General features: G+C 38.8%; 1 protein-coding gene across 1 annotated transcript; it reads left to right on the forward strand.

Moving 5' to 3' along the window:
- The first annotated feature begins 5435 nt into the window (after window positions 1–5435).
- phox2a (paired like homeobox 2A) lies at window positions 5436–9109 on the forward strand. Its single transcript, XM_039684615.2, has 3 exons — window positions 5436–5794; window positions 6748–6935; window positions 8541–9109. Exons 1-3 carry the CDS (start codon window positions 5572–5574, stop codon window positions 8970–8972), a joined length of 843 nt encoding a protein of 280 aa, XP_039540549.1. The 5' UTR covers window positions 5436–5571; the 3' UTR covers window positions 8973–9109.
- Window positions 9110–12510: the final 3401 nt, after the last annotated feature.

The raw sequence follows: 12510 nt of genomic DNA on the forward strand, positions 1-12510 counted from the left end.
GCAGTATTTGGGATGTGAGTGTGTGGTTAACGGGTGCAGGTCCTGTGTTAGTTTAGATGTAACTTCTGTGAACAGAAGAACAGTAGATGTTCACTGATTCAGGAAAACATGTTTACAAGAATATAAACAATTCAAATAAAGCATGAATCTCTGCAGTGATAGAAGGTTGAATATGGATGAGTGTGTGAGACGGAGGAGTGTGTGTGAGAAGATGCTGTAACAGCAGAAAATCTCCTTCAGCCTCTCAAACAGTCCAATCTAATTATACACCGACCGAGAGACAGCTTACATTACTGTGTGTGTGTGTGTGTGTGTGTGTGTGTGTGTAATGATGATCCTCTATCACAGTCTGCACTGATCCGGCCTCTCATACACAGACACACACACACACAGCCGTGAACGTCTCCCGTCCATTATCGTGTGTGTCCGTGTCTTTTAACGCTGCCGGTCTCTCGTCTCTCTCTCTCTCTCTTCTGCTCGAGTCCCACCGGACAAACCTGCAGGAACACACACAATTATTGATTTACCATTTACAGTCCTGTAGCTCTGCATCTGAGAGATGAGAAATTACTCTCAGAGAGAGAGAGACTGTAGTCCTGCTTCTGTCTCTAAACACACACACTTGATTTATCTCAGCACTGTGCTCTTGCACTATTGTAGTTAGTCTGTTTTTCATTTTCATTTATTGTCATGATACACAAATTACTAAGATTAAACAATCTGACAGGTTTTATCTCCGTATGAACTATAAAAAATGTATTATTTGTGATGTGTGTGTGTAATTATGTTGCTTTGCGTGTGTAAACTCCGAAAGAACCCGTGATTTATTATGCGAGTGAAACAATAGAGTGTAAATACTGTGTTTACAACACAATCACTGTTTAATAAGTTATGTTGATGACGTCACGTGACCGTCCTATTATGACGATATTCTCGAATTCGATGCTGACCTGAACGTTCCATTTCGATATATCGGTCGTTCTATCGCTTCATTGCCCTATTTTGTCGTTCCCGCCATCGTGATGTGCCTTTGTCGCTGTTATATTGATTTTAATCCATATCGTGCGATATTTTAGAAAGCGTGCACGCGCGTTTCTGCAGTAACCGTTAGTTTTCTTATATATCTCCGCGTCGCGCCATTGTTATTCGTGCTGTGTCGAAGATAAATGGCGTCCCGTCTGAGCACATATGTGCCGTTTGAGATCAGGTGTCTGTTACCTGCTGCTGGTAAAGTCGGAGCTGTAACATAACTCTACCGTTCCCATCATTCGCTGTTATTTTTCAGCAAGAACAGCATCTGTGCGGAACAGGGTTTCCCGCGCCGCGAACATGAGAGCGAATAAAAGCGCGAGCAGCTTCTCTTCTGTCTCGTGTCTCTTTCTGAAAGACTCGGGGAGAAATCCATTCTGCCTAATTCAAAGCTTGCTCTGGGACAGCTCGCGTGGCAGATTGCCGGCTAATTAGTTTAGAGGAGAGTTTAATTCGATTAAGTTTGCACAGGTCCCGCGCAGCGCCGGTTGTGTCGGGCTCTGAGCGCGCGGGGCCCCGGAGCCCTGATCTGATTAACGCGTATGCCCATTACTGGCTCTCCAGCTGCTGCCACTACACACACTACACACACACAATACACACAGACAGACAGAACCGCCACATCTGATGCGGGGTTTGTTTTTTCAATAATAAAATGACGTAAGTTTTCCACTGTAAAAAAAAAAAAACCCGTTGGTTTTACTTAAAAAAAATAAAGTTGCCTGGTTGCCTTAAAATTTTGAGTCAATTTAATGGAGATTGGTTTAATAAATAGAAATTCGAAAATTCTTTCAACTTCATTAATTTTCTAAGTTTATTTGACAAAAGAGAAAATTTGTGATGATAAATTATGAACATGTTTTTACAATTTAGCTAGTTACAAAAAAAGATAATTCTCTGATCAAAAACGCCACAGATAGGCAATTTAAAGTTGTGTTTAGTTTTGTCTAACATTTGCTATATTTCATATTATTGTTCCATATTTAGACAAATGAATGAAAAACGAATCGCGCATTTGTATGTTATAGAAAAGATTTAAAGATGACGTTACACGTTTCTACGTGTACTTACTATTGTAATAAAGAGTAAATTATGTATAATTAGTAACTAACTCTACCAAACGTAAACTGTAACTCTACACGTAGTTCATTAATATTACTCTTATCTGATTGAGTACAATGTTATACTTCACCTTAAAATAAAGTGTAAATAGGTTTAAAGCCTGTGTGCTATTAGAAAAATAGAATCCCAGGAGGTTAATTTCTATATTGTGAATAGGAAAAACCATTAGTGTCATCTTTTTTGTATCTGTGCAGTGTTTTTTAATTATTTTAATGAAATTAAATGATTATTATAATTATTTAAATTTGCAAATTGCAATAAATGAGTCTTAATGGCTTAGACATATTATTTGATAGAATGACATTTAAGTTAGTCTGACATCAGGTCGTTTAAATTGGAATTTTAACAGTTAGAGTTTGAATTTTGATTTTCTTTTTTGACAGTTGGAATTTGAATGTATATTTTTTTTTTTTACATTTTGACCGTTTGAAATTATAATTATTTTAATTTTGACACTTGAAGAGTTTGAATTTAGAATTTTGAAAATTTTACAGTTGGAGTTTTAATTTTGCTTTTTATTTGACAGTTGGAATTTTTATTTGGCAGTTGGAGTTTTTGGTTTTTATTTGACATTTGGAGTTTGAATTTTTAATTTTTTTCTTTTTTAAAAGTGACCGTTGTATTTTGAACAGTCTTGGCTCGTTTGAACATCCGTCCGTGTAGGCTAAATCTGCGGTATGCCCCGTGTGTGTGTGTGAGCAGAGGATTTGAACGCAACAGTTTGGATGGTGTGAAAGTGTTTCTCCTGTCCTGTGGATCAGAAGTCAGGGCCGGACACACGGGCTCTTCTGCTCGGTGTCAGGGGTGAGTTTGCCGGGGAACTGATCCCGGTCCCCCGTGTTAACCAGCGCACACATGCGTTAATCTCTTCAAAGGCCCTCGCGGACATCTGACTTTCAAATCCGAGTGTTTGTCTTGAAAATGGGCTCTAATCCCGATCCGAGCGACCCGTGAGACCAGCAGCTTTAAAATTCATCGGCGATTAGCAGGAAACAGTAACGAGGCTCTTTCTCATTCATGGCGCTTGTGTAAATAACTGTGCCGTGATTGACAGCTGAGGTCTGTGATTGACAGCTGAAGAACGGGTCAGGCCGAGCGCGCTGCTTTTCATTTTTTGATGGATTCTGGCATGCTGTTGTTGATCGATAGTTACACTAACCAGCGTTTAACATTAGTGCACTTACTGTCTGTCCGAGAGCCTCCATTAATTTCTCCTGTGGTTCTAAAACACTCATATTTTGCTTTGCCATCACAAAAAGGGCATTTTCCGAGCGCAAAATAAATATATAAATGGAAAGCGCAGGGTCTCGTGCTCTCCGGGATAATTGAATTGTGTTTGGGTTGGTTTTGGTTTGGCTGACAGTAATCGCATCCGATGCTCGGGACATTACAGCGAGCGCGCGCGCGTGCGTGTCTCCCGGTGACCGATCACTGCTGAATGCAGATTGGGCTAATGAGAGAGAGAGATTGATGAGAGAGAGGGATGAAGGATCGGGAAAGGATGAGACGCGACCCGTCTGTGTCACGCGCGTAAACAGTGACTGACCCGTCTGAAACCCTCCGGGCGCACAACGGGTGACGCGAGACATTTGACAACCAAACTTTTTCATTTGTTTGTTTAAACATTTATGTAGGCTAATTTCAACAAAAATTAAAGCCGAATCAGCAACATAGATATTAATAGATTTAAATGACGTGGAATCTGTCATTTTAATTAATTATTTATTATCACGCAGGATGTAAAACACCAAATTAACAGTGAGTTGGATCAGACAATACTTCATTTAATTTTACATTGTTTTATTTCGTTAATGTATCCTTATTGGCATCGATCGTTCCCATGGCCATAACGTCCATAGAATATTTCCACTGCACAAAATATTATTTTGATTAAACTCTCGGGGAAAATGGATTTGGGAACCCACTGCATTAAAAACAAACTATATTGGAACCTTTATTTTAAAAAGTGTAATATTAAATACATTAGTAGCCTATATATTCCTTCGTTAAGCTGCATGGATATTAAAAATAGCATAATTCATTGCTATTGATTTAGCTATTCTAAAACGCGTTCTGAGTCTCGCACACACACGCACACACACACACACACACACACACACACACAGGTGTTCTCGGCGCTCTCCTCAGGTGTGTACGGAGATGATGAACACGTGCTGAAAGGTTCCGGTGTCCGTGAAGACTTGTTGCTGTCGTGTGTATCTCGTCACTTCCCGGTACTGTCGTTAATCTGCGGCGTGATGCGGACGCTGATGGATGAAGTTTGAGGCGCGCGTCAGCCGAAATCATCCAAACGCGCCGTGAGGCGCTCGCCCGGGGCCGCTCCGGGATAACCAGGTTACGCGCGCATAGAGAGGGTTACAGGGTCAAAAGTCAAACGAAAACCCGAAACGAATCAATGACACATATGGTTAAAAATGACACATTCAGCTGCATGGAAATACATCCAGTCCCTGATTTAATAAAGGTAAATCCGATTATTATTGCATAATTTGAAACCGGGTTTTTATGTTAAATGTTCATTTCATGTAGGCCCATAATGCGCTATAAAAGCACGGATAATATCCATGTCTAATTAATATTGTTTTAAGAGTTGGTATAAACTCCTGCATAATAGTGAGTGACAGCAAACAGATGCGCGTGACTGTGAGCAGCAGGTTTCCGTCGAGTCATATCTGATGAAAACAGATCGAATAAACGCGTGCAATTAACGACTTCAAGTCATCATTAATTAGTAATTCATAGTTTATTTTAATTTTACGATCGTTTTTCTTTCATTCGGCCTCTAAATGCAGCGTTGGGGGGTTTAAATAAAGGCCATTATTCCCGAAATCTAATTAAACTTCATCTCACACTACCAACCAGAGCCGCATTAAAGCTGAAACAATCCCACAATTCATTTAGCAAGAGGAAAACGGACCCATTTACCCGCTCTTGAAAAGTTGCCCATCCTCGCCTTAATGCCATTAGTCTTAATAGCCATTAATAGTCATTTATTTAGAGTTATATTTGCGCGCGCGCGGGTGATGCGCGCTCCAGGTCTCGTTTAAACAGGAAATAAAATGCAACAAAGGAGCATTAGATGAAAGAGTGAAGCACAAGTGTAGCAGATGATGCTGGAAAGGGTTAACGCGGAGGTGCATTAGAGATGCATAGAGAGAGAGAGAGAGAGAGAGAGAGAGAGTGTGTGTGTGTGTGTGTGTGTGTGTGTGTTGAAGGAGGAGGATCTCAGAACTGAGACATTGTCATGCAAACACAGACCACCGCCTCGCCATTGTCTCCCGGACTCCAACTTTATTATAAACACACCGAGCAGCAGAGCCGCGGAACACACCGAGACACACACACACTCCTCGAGCGGACCTTCACACACACCTGCGTCTCCATCATTCCGCCCTCCACATGTACAAAATGGATTACTCGTATCTGAACACGTACGACTCGTGCATGGCGGCGATGGAGGCGTCGGCGTACGCGGACTTTAACTCGTGCAGTCAGAGCAACGCGTTCCAGTACAACCCGATCCGGAACGGGTTCAGTTCCAGCCCGGGCTGCGGAACGCTCGGGTCCGCCAGCTGTGCACTGGGTGCGCTGAGAGAACACCAGCCCGCGCCCTACTCCACAGGTGACACACACACACACACACACACACATGCATGTGCGAGAACTAAAACACTTCATATGCAATGCAACTTAAAAAATAAAGCAGGTGTGGAATGTTACGCGCGTGCGTTATATAGGTATTCGTCACGCTAAACTGTCCATTTTTCTTTGTTTAAAATATAGCAGAACTCGTTCTGAATGTAGCGATTATACGTCATCACTCAGTGTTTAAAAACGTTCCAAAAGGTTTCTTTTGTGACGTAGAATTCTAATTGGAACTTTCAGCGATCAGTTCCTAAAATAACCGTAATTTTTTTTTTTTTTAAATAAGTGTGAACATTTTTATAAAGAACCGTTTGTGCATTCCATCGATTCTTCGATGCCGATAAAGAACTGTTATTTTGTATATTTAATACAAATCAATCTTTAATTCGGATAATATATATACCCAGTTGCAAAAATTAAACGAGAATGATAGCTTTTTGTGAGTTTGCGTTCTATACTAATTTAATTAAATTATAGCCTAAAACTCGTGTCATGTAATTTGAGGGGCAAATCAATTTAAAGTAATTAATTGAATTATGTCTCACGGATCTATAATTAAAAAGAGCGTTTATTGGACAGAAGAAATAAATGAGACGCGATCCTGTCTCGCCTGATTTTTCTATGCGGTAAATGTAAATTATTGGCTTGTGTAGGCTAATTATTATTGCATTTTCACGTCAGAAAATGTGTGACTAATAGGGAGTCTGTCGTTTTAAAACGAAATGGATAATTGAATTATAATCATAATAAAACGAATGCACGGACGCATTCCTCAAATATATTTTATGGCACTCAAAGAAACGCAGAGACCGTTTCTTTTTCTTATTTAAATTTTTTTAATATTCAGACAGAAATGTGCAACATTGACAGAATCCACTTGTTTCTCTGCTTCACGTCATCCTGACTGTCCCGGTGTCGTTGCTCTTTCAGTCCCGTACAAGTTCTTCTCGGACCCGTCCGGTCTGAACGAGAAGCGCAAGCAGCGGCGGATCCGCACGACCTTCACGAGCTCGCAGCTGAAGGAGCTCGAGCGCGTGTTCGCGGAGACGCACTACCCGGACATTTACACGCGCGAGGAGCTCGCGCTGAAGATCGACCTGACGGAGGCGCGCGTGCAGGTGAGGCGCATCACTGAAGTGCAAAACCATATGAAAATATAAGAGTGTGAATTGTCATCTATATTGGATATTTGGGGCCTCTTTCAGATGTAATTCATTTAGATAGCGGCTGCTTTGGTCACTTGTATAAATGCATGCGTTAATAACGCTTCACAATGAAAAATATCGGTAACGCTTTATTTTACAGTGTCATTGAAATGCAGGATTTTGTTTTAACCCAATTTTGGGTCAAATATGGACAAACCCAGCCGTTGGGTTAATTTGTTTAATTCCATTTTTTTATCCAACGTTTGAGTTTGTCCATATTTGACTTAAAACAACCCAGCATTTTTTAGAAATGATGCATAGCCTAATACATGCGACTAAACCAAAGCCTAATAAGAACATTTACAGTGGTTTATTAATATTACTCAGTACTGACATAATTACGCTGTAACAATGACACCTTAAAATAAAGAGAAACCAAAATATTTATAAAGCATTTATTTATTTTATAGTTCGAATCCAGCATCTTAAAAACAAAAGTTTGTTCTTCAAATAACCTTAAAAAAATACATACTTCTAGATCTATATTATAACTAAATATAGGCCTAGTTCTAATTCTATAGTGTGAGGAATATTTTAAAGAACCTTTAGGTTCATGAACCATCCATGCTGAAAGAAAGAAAGAAATCTGTATATAACTGAAGTATATAATTACACTGTAATGACCCATTAAAATAAAGAGTAACCAAATCTATCTCATCTTATTGTTCAGATCCAGAGTTTTAAAAATAAAGTTGTTTTTTTTGCAGCAATGCAATAGAATCATAAAAGAATCATTTATTCGTGAAGAACATTTTAAAGAATCTGCTTATAAAGAACATTTACTTGTAAGAATGTAACATAATTAAAATCTAAATTTGATATATCATTTAATAGACTAAAAGGAAACATTAATACTGTAACAAATGTAATGCTCTTTCATTTCTATTTATTTATTGTATTTTGCAAAAAAATAGAAGTAGGACACCAACTAAAACAGATTAAAACAAAATGAGAATAGATGAAGAAAAAGAGGGAAAAAAAGGGAAAGAAAGACCTCATAATGGAACTTGAGTGTTTAAACTCTTCAGTAATTTAACATCTTTCACACTCTGAACAATGCTGGGTTGTTTGAACCCAAATTTGGGTCAAATATGGAGAAACCCAGGCGTTGGGTTACATTTTTTAATGACAGTTTTTAACCCAATGTTTGGGTTTATCCATATTTGCCTCAAAATTGGGTTGAAACAACCCAGCAGTTTTAGAGTGTGTGTATATGTATAAATGAATACCTTTTTTACAATAAAATTGAAGTTTCCTCAAGCTGGACAGTGAGTGTGTGTTCCTCTAGATCTGCTGTACAGTAGACACACACTCTGCTGCTTTGAAACACTCTGTACTCTAAAAAAACGCTATAGAATTAAATGTGACTTGACTTAAAAATTAACATTAATATTATATTTTTAGTGTGTAAGGTAATTCAAATCAAACAATTGCATCAGATAATATCATTTAATAGACAATAAATGAACATTAATCCTGTATGAAATGTGATCTGACTGATTTGTGGCTCCACCTCAGGTTTGGTTCCAGAACCGACGGGCCAAGTTTCGCAAACAGGAACGCGCCGCCAACTCTAAAGGAGCGAGCGGCACCAAGAAGCCCGGAGAGACTCGCTCTTCATCTGAGGATGACGAGTCCAAAGAGTCGACGTGCAGCCCGACGCCCGACAGCACCGCGTCCCTGCCCGGATCCGGGAACATGGGCAGTCCCGGCACCGGCAGCCTCAGTCCGAGCCCCGTCTCCGGCTCCGGCTTCACCAGCGCCTCCATCTCGCCCTCGCTCCACCAGGGCCTGAAGAGCTCGCCGTGGCCCAGCCTCGGCTCGGCCGGACCCACGCCGGACCTGCTGAAGGCTTGGCAGCCCGCGGACAGTGTGGCGTCCGGGCCGTTCGCCGGCGTCCTGTCCACCTTCCACCGGAAACCCAACACAATCAAGACCAACCTCTTCTAGAGATCCCCGTCTCCAACTGGACTCCATGTTCAACCCGTCAATAAGGTCTCATGTGCTGCGCTAGTTCACATACATCAACACTCGGGAAAATACTGGGTCAAAGTTTGGACTGACCCAGCCGTTGGGTTACTCTTTTAAATGGCATTTTTAATCCAATGTTTGGGTTTGTCCTTATTTGACCTTCAATTGGGCATTTTTGACTAAATAAGCGTGTGTTAGGAGGACAACATACTGAGAACACGTGGAACCTTGAAGGGATCATTTTATGGGTTTACTTTTAATTCATTCATTTAGTTTCAATTTTAATTCAATTGTAAGAATTAATCAGCTCATAAAGATATTTATCACTACACTCACTCTAAAAAATGCTGGGTTGTTTTAACCCAACTTTGGGTCAAATATGTACAAACCCAGCCATTGGGTTAAAAATGTAATTTAAAAATGAAACCCAATGGCTGGGTTTGTCCATATTAGACCCAAAATTAGGTTAAACAACCCAGCATCACTCTAAAAAATGCTGGGTTGTTTTAACCCAACTTTGGGTCAAATATGGACAAACTCAAATGTTGGGTTAAAAATGTAATTAAAAAATTTAACCCAATGGCTGGGTTTGTCCATATTTGACCCAAAATTGGGTTAAAACAACCCAGCATTTTTTAGAGTGTAGGAGAAAAAATAAGTTTTTTGTGAAGTCAATTCAACTTCATTATAGTCAACATTTATACGGCACTTTTATCAATACACGGCAGATTTACAGTAACTCTGTCTTGGCTTTATGACAGCTCTAGAATAAAGTTATTGAGATAAAGTTAGTTTTGATTAAGTACAACATACTGAGGAGAAAAGGTTCTGGTAACACTTTATTTTACATATGTGTCCTTGTTACATAGTTACCGTAGTAATAACAGTAAATTATGCATAATTACATGCAACTAAACCCTAACCCTACAGTAAGAACATGTTCATTATTTAAAAAAAATAAAGTGTAATCAAGTTTCTATATGGAACCTTAAAGGGGATCATTTTATAGACTTAGTATTAATTAATTAATTTAGTTTGAATTTGAATTAAATTGTTCATTTATCACTAGTATTATGCAATCATTTAAAACTTGTCTCCTTATAGAGTCGAGAGTGTTTTTCTGTTTAGTTTTATAAGGCATGCTCTTTATTCACCAATTACACATAACACTTTACTATAAGGTTCATTAGTAAACATTAGTTAAATATTAACTAAGTTGAACTAACTATGAGCAATACATGTGTTTATTAATCTCGGTTAATGTTAGTTAATAATAATCCAGCTGTTCATTGTTTGTTCATGTTAGTTCATTAACTAATATTAACAAATACAACCTTTGATTTTAATTATGTATTAGTAAATGTTATGAACTAATATTAATAAATGCTGTAGAAGTATTGTTCATTCTTAGTTCATGTTTACTAATGAACCTTATTATAAAGTGTTACCAGTAGACTTTACAGGGAATTAATAGTTCTACGGTATTTAATAATCTTAGTTAATGTTGATGTCAATTTTTAACGTTAAAATAAAGGTTCAATATATTTCCGTTCCACAAAAGGTTCTTTAGATTATTAAAATAGTTTTAGTTCTTCTATGATATCACTTTTGGATCCTTTAGTTTATTTTTTAAACGAACATGATCAAACTGTGATTAAGAACGGTTTACAAATGCTTTAATAATATATTTCAATTTCACATGATTAGGTCATGTTGAGTGTTGCGGTAACTGAAGTCAACAGATGAGACCTTATTGGAGTGTTTAATTTATTGTCATGTTGAACTCATGGGCGCTTCTGTTGTGTGTGTGTGTGTGAGAGAGAGTGCGTGTTTGTTCGACGGTCCATCTTGTGTTCATCTCGATGTTTTTCTCTTTATGTTCACAAGAGGATCTTTAACCCTGAAGATCTGCATCATCAGCGCTGGAATGAATTGCCACTGTCGGTGAATTAGTTCTTCATTTCCTGTAATCGAAGGTCCAGAAACATTCAGTCCAGCCGTGAACCGGCACAGAAACCTCTTATCTCTCACTGATGCATTTATCATGTGGTTCCTCAAGACATCTGTGTGTGTGTGTGTGTGTGTGTGTGTGTGTGTGTGTGTGTGTGTGTGACCCCAGAAACAAGCATAGTTAAGCCACTTGTAGTTAATTTATTGAAGGAAAAAAAAAGAGAAAAAAAAATGTTTGAACTTTTTTTATGCTAGGCTTTTATTGAGAAATATTTTGTAAATATTAATATAAATATGATGTAGTTTCTTCTTTTTTAATGTTTACTGGCTCCAGTGCACGCCATGTGTTTCATGAATGATCTGCTGTATATAATCCATAAAAATGACAAAATAAAGACCGTTAAAATGAACATCTCCAGTCTGATTGAGTTCAGAATATTAGAATATTACAGCGTATTATGACAAAATATTTAACAATTTGTGTTTTGAAACGACAAAGAACTTACTAATGTCTTCATATCATTACAAAAAATCAACGCAAGTATCATTTGCACCAAAGATGCACACGGTTGAAATATGTGCCACCAGAAACTGAATTTGAACCATTTATATTTGAATTTGAATGGCTAAACTTGAATAATTGCATTGAAAAACTGAATTTAAATCACATAATTTGAAATTGTATTGTTTAATTAAAATTGAATTTATCCAACAACTGAATCTGAATTGTATAATTAGAAATTGAGTTTATTTCTTTGGAACTGAAGTCCAATAAAATTTGATCCTCCCTGAAAATTAAACTCACATTTTTACTTCACATCCGGGCAGTTGGAGGATGAAGGAAGAGCAATCGAGCGCAGATCGACAGATAGTATTCATTGGCGCACAGGACTCGTCTTGGGCCAATCAGCACCAATGTTTTGGAGCACAATATGTTACCCGCCACGAAACAAAAAAAGAAGTGCTTGCCTGACTTGCCGACTGGCGTTACAGGTGTCCACCACCATGGATTCGGCTGGGACAAATACGGTAATGACGTTTTTTTTACGATCTAACGATCTTTTGTTTAAGTGTTGTTAATGTTATAGCTATTTTGTAGAAACGGGGGAAATTAAATCTTTCTCCCGACGACGTTGCTAATGCTAACACAGTAGTTAGCTATAATCCCACGTTTTTATGGTAGCCTACTAGCTCTGGTAACAACATTTTTGCCTGGTGTTTATTATTTTTAAGCATATGCCTCTTCCTCCGGTGAAAATGTTGTTGCAAACGTAGCTAGTGTTATTAGCCGCCGCCAAGTAGACTGGTCATGTCTTCAGGGGATTCAGTTGGTTCTCACTGCAGAACATGAAATCCATGGGGAGGAGTCGGATCCGGATCCAACTCCTCCCACCTTACATACACCTAAACCTACCCAACCCCGCCCCATGATCCCTAAACCCAACCCTAATCCTACCCATCTCCACCCCGTGGATCTCATGTACTGCATTGAGGCCCTGGGTGCTACCAGAGCCCGTCTAACGGAGAGCCTTGGCACTTCCTATTAGCCCCGTTGTGTGTCATCCTG

The sequence above is a fragment of the Pimephales promelas genome, chromosome 16 (assembly GCF_988280905.1).
Source record: "Pimephales promelas chromosome 16, fPimPro1.hap1.1, whole genome shotgun sequence".
Classification (NCBI taxonomy): Eukaryota; Metazoa; Chordata; class Actinopteri; order Cypriniformes; family Leuciscidae; genus Pimephales; species Pimephales promelas.